Consider the following 3,727-nt stretch of genomic DNA (forward strand, 5'->3'; position numbering starts at 1 on the left):
CCCCTGACTTGGACTTGGACGTGAATGAGACGCGACGGGACGGGATGCTGTCTGTCTGTGTGTGTGTGTGTCCGCCTGCCGGGCCCCTCAGAAAGGTGTTGATAACGTTGTTCTCCGGTCCCCCGGCCCGGCCCGGCCCGGGCTGTACATCTTAATCGTAATGCAAAAGTTGTCAAGTTGATATGTAAACGAAAAACGTGCTGCAAATATTTGCTGATGCCAAATTCCTGGACATTTTCCCCCCATTTCCATTCTGGTCCGGCTCGGTCTGTCGTGTCATCGCAATTTCTTCTAATTTATGAGCTTGGACAGGAGGTGGTATTTTCCTTATATGTAAGTTGCGTATATGTTGGAGAAAATATCTGATTCGTTTGATTTTAGCTTTTTTCTTGAATTGTGGGGTAGCCTTTGCCTCAGGGCACAAAGTTTACCATAAATGATACTATATTTAGTCCATGATTGAGTAAAATATGTAAGAAATATACAATAAATATTTGAACAAATGGCTGTTTATTTGGATCAAATTATTTAACAATTTAACAATTTAATTAATTAACAATTATAAATTACTGCAATGCTCGAAAAGGGCTTTAAAGTTTTCGTGTGGAGAGTAATATTTGTATTATTATATTTTTTTTATTTTGTGTTAAAATTTTGTAAGCAGGCTTTCGGCTGCCTATAATTGGCAGCTTAATCGAGTTGTACATTTAAGCGGAAAAGACAATTTTATAACGGTGTGAAAAAAACAGAAAATACAGCAATTTACATGCATATTTATACACTTATGTAAATACATTTTTATGTAAATTTCCATTCATATTTACATTTGGATATTAACGATATTGGCAAAAAGATAGAGACGCCGTAGCCTCGATGTTTCACCAACTGCCTGAGAAAAAAAAATGAGTTTATTCCACATCAACTGAGCAACTACAGGTACGAGTATGTACAGCCATTTTATGTCTCAGCACTTACCACTTTCCTCGAGAATTCAACGTGCCCTGGTGCAGCAGAAAACGACCTTTGGCGGTTTGGTGGATGTTCATAATTGGCCGTTTCGCATATCAATTGATTCTGTGTAACTTACCGAAGAGGTCTTTCACCGAGTTTGAATCCATCAACGAGCCCCCTTGCATTGTAAGAATATCTACGGTGTCGCCATTCTCCATGCCCAGTGACTCTGGCGTATGCGTCGGTCTGATGCGCTTTCCTTCGAAGTGAAAGCGCAGCAGAGAGTATGGCATGCGCATTTCTCTGCATATTAACACAGCAAGTTTCTTGAAATTTGAGTTGAGTTTCATTTTGTATTCGCGTACACAATCAAATGGATAATAACAGTTCGACGCGCACAATTTTATTTTAATACGCTGAACTTGCGTATCATCTGATTGAGTCATCTTAAAGAAACTTAAAAAGTTTCGTTTCCCGTTTGGTAATTTGACTCGAAATAAAATATTTAAAAATTTTTTGTTTCCCGATCTACAGCTAGGCTCGAAATAAAATATTAAAAAATTTGTTGTTTCCCGTTCCACAGCTAAGCTCGAAATGAAATATTTTAAAATTTGTTGTTTCCCGTTCTACAGCTTGACTCGAAATGAAATATGTAAGGGAAGGCACACAGTCAAAAATGTTATAGGAAAAAGCAACGGCTCCTCTTTTGTTTTCCAATAAATATTTTAAAATGAAGAAATGTCAACTCTGTTATTGAGTTTACTTTTTCAAAAATTGTCTTCCGGTTGTCTTTACTTTTGGAGCTGATCTTTTCTATTCGCCCCATATTAATGCTCCCCAAATCTGCGCTATTTCTGCTCTAGATTTGTTGGCTTAAACCAACTCTGTTGGGGGCAGTGGATTTCGAATAGTTTTCTTAATTATAGGTAAAATCAAAAGCGCAGAGTGGGGCAACTCTGAACTTTTGTGGAGGGAAACCGAGCGTTACAGATTTGGCCACAAAATCAGGCTAGAAGGCTTGTCAGTAAGCCATGCACACACACACACACACATACACATACACAGTCCACACTTGGACCAAGTATTAATCCACATCCGAGTTATTATTCATGCTGATTGTATGAACATTTCAGCTTTTATGTGAACCGTAAAACTTTACTTCCTGACTTTTCATCAGGCCCCGGTGGCACTCATCCTGCCACACCTGAAAGGGCTAACGGGGTGGGGAGTGGTGGGGGAAGGGACTTATCCTGCAGATACATATGTACTCCAGATATCCCCCTGACTCTGCAGAGTGCATCCCACTTCGTATTTATACCCTTTCAGAAATTATTATGGTTTCGAGCATCCCAGAATTTTGGGCTCCTTTAAAGTGTCCCTATGTTAACGTAATATAAAAACTTAATAGCTACTTAATTTAATTATTGAACAGCCAATAGTGAGTGACCAAATGTGTTGCATATCCAAGGGTATCAAAGGCTTCGCCCCACAGCAAATCTTGTTAGCTGTAAAGTTTGAAAAATTTTCAATTTTCAACATTCAGAATGGCACAATATATTTGCCTGTGTGTGTGTGTGTGTGTGTGTGTGTGTGTGTGTGTGTGTGGGTGAATAGTTTTTTAGTAATTCCAGTTACAGTTTGGCCAGCTATACCACCAGGTACCACTCGTATGACTTTGGTTACAAAAGGCTTATTCACACACACACACACAGCGAGAGAGTGAGAGAGAGAGAGAGAGAGGATGAGAGAAGGACTCTGTGTAGTTGCTTCCGTTTCCGTTGGCAACTTTGTCCTTTCATTGCAACGGAGAGAGACAGAGAGAGAGAGAGAGAGAGCGATGCCCGTCCCGTTGCCAGTACCGGTCCTGCCCACTCGGCTTAAATATCATTATTATTAACCCTGCCAACTGGTTGTGTCTGTGTGTGTGTGTGGCACTTAACAGGCCGCCAACTCGGTTTCGGTCTCTACTTGAGCCCGAACGGATCCCCGGGGCTGAGTAGCCCCAGACATTGGTTAGGTAAATTATACTTACTGGCAATTCCGTTGCACCTTCTTCTCCACGTCCACGTCCACTTCCAGCCTGAACCTGAGCGAAAGTTATGCCTCGTTAAGGACCTCCTCCCGCTCTCCACTTGGTGTGCCGCTCCCTCCCACTCGCTCACGTAGTTGTTAAATGCCACGTTTCACTTGAATAATTGAGAGCGATTAGGCCAAAAACTTTTGCATTGATTAAGGTTTAAGTTGGCCAAACATTTGCCCAACTCTCATCCCCTCCCCCACAGTGCCAGAGCCAGAGCCAGGAACCAGCGCCTGTCATTGTTTTCCATGGGATCGACGCCACTCCACTCCACTCGACTCGACTCGTGTGTCGGCTGTGTCTATTGCCATTCCCATTGCCATTCCCATTCGGAGTACCTGAGGTTCTGCTTCACCTTTGTGTCATTTGTTATCAGCAAATGTTTAAATATGCATTACGTGTGTTATTCTCATGTTCAGCAGCACTTGGGGATTACCCTGGCCAGAGAGCTGTAGATGAAAGTCCTCGATAGAGGCTAGGAGTCGACTCGGATTGCTAGCCATCTCTCCCCGGACCATGTCGGCGGGTGGGGGGTGCCTGTACAATTTTTAACACTTTTGGGAATTTCCAGCCGAATGCAGCCCCCCAGAACTTGTTATGAGATCTTCAAACAATCTAAAGCCAGAACAAGAAATACTTGCCTGAAGTTGGCTTTCAAAACATCCGAAGGAGCAACAGCAGCAGCAGAGCATAAGCCTG

At 42.3% G+C, this 3,727-nt stretch overlaps 1 protein-coding gene across 1 annotated transcript; it reads right to left on the minus strand.

The window, feature by feature from the left end:
* Window positions 1–547: 547 nt before the first annotated feature.
* LOC111069152 lies at window positions 548–1,521 on the minus strand. Its single transcript, XM_022359056.2, has 3 exons — window positions 1,088–1,521; window positions 976–1,021; window positions 548–889 (listed from the first exon to the last, which is right to left on the minus strand). Exons 1-3 carry the CDS (start codon window positions 1,395–1,397, stop codon window positions 799–801), a joined length of 447 nt encoding a protein of 148 aa, XP_022214748.2. The 5' UTR covers window positions 1,398–1,521; the 3' UTR covers window positions 548–798.
* Between the last annotated feature and the right edge of the window lie 2,206 nt (window positions 1,522–3,727).

The sequence above is a fragment of the Drosophila obscura genome, unplaced genomic scaffold (genome assembly GCF_018151105.1).
Source record: "Drosophila obscura isolate BZ-5 IFL unplaced genomic scaffold, ASM1815110v1 contig_200, whole genome shotgun sequence".
Lineage (NCBI taxonomy): Eukaryota > Metazoa > Arthropoda > Insecta > Diptera > Drosophilidae > Drosophila > Drosophila obscura.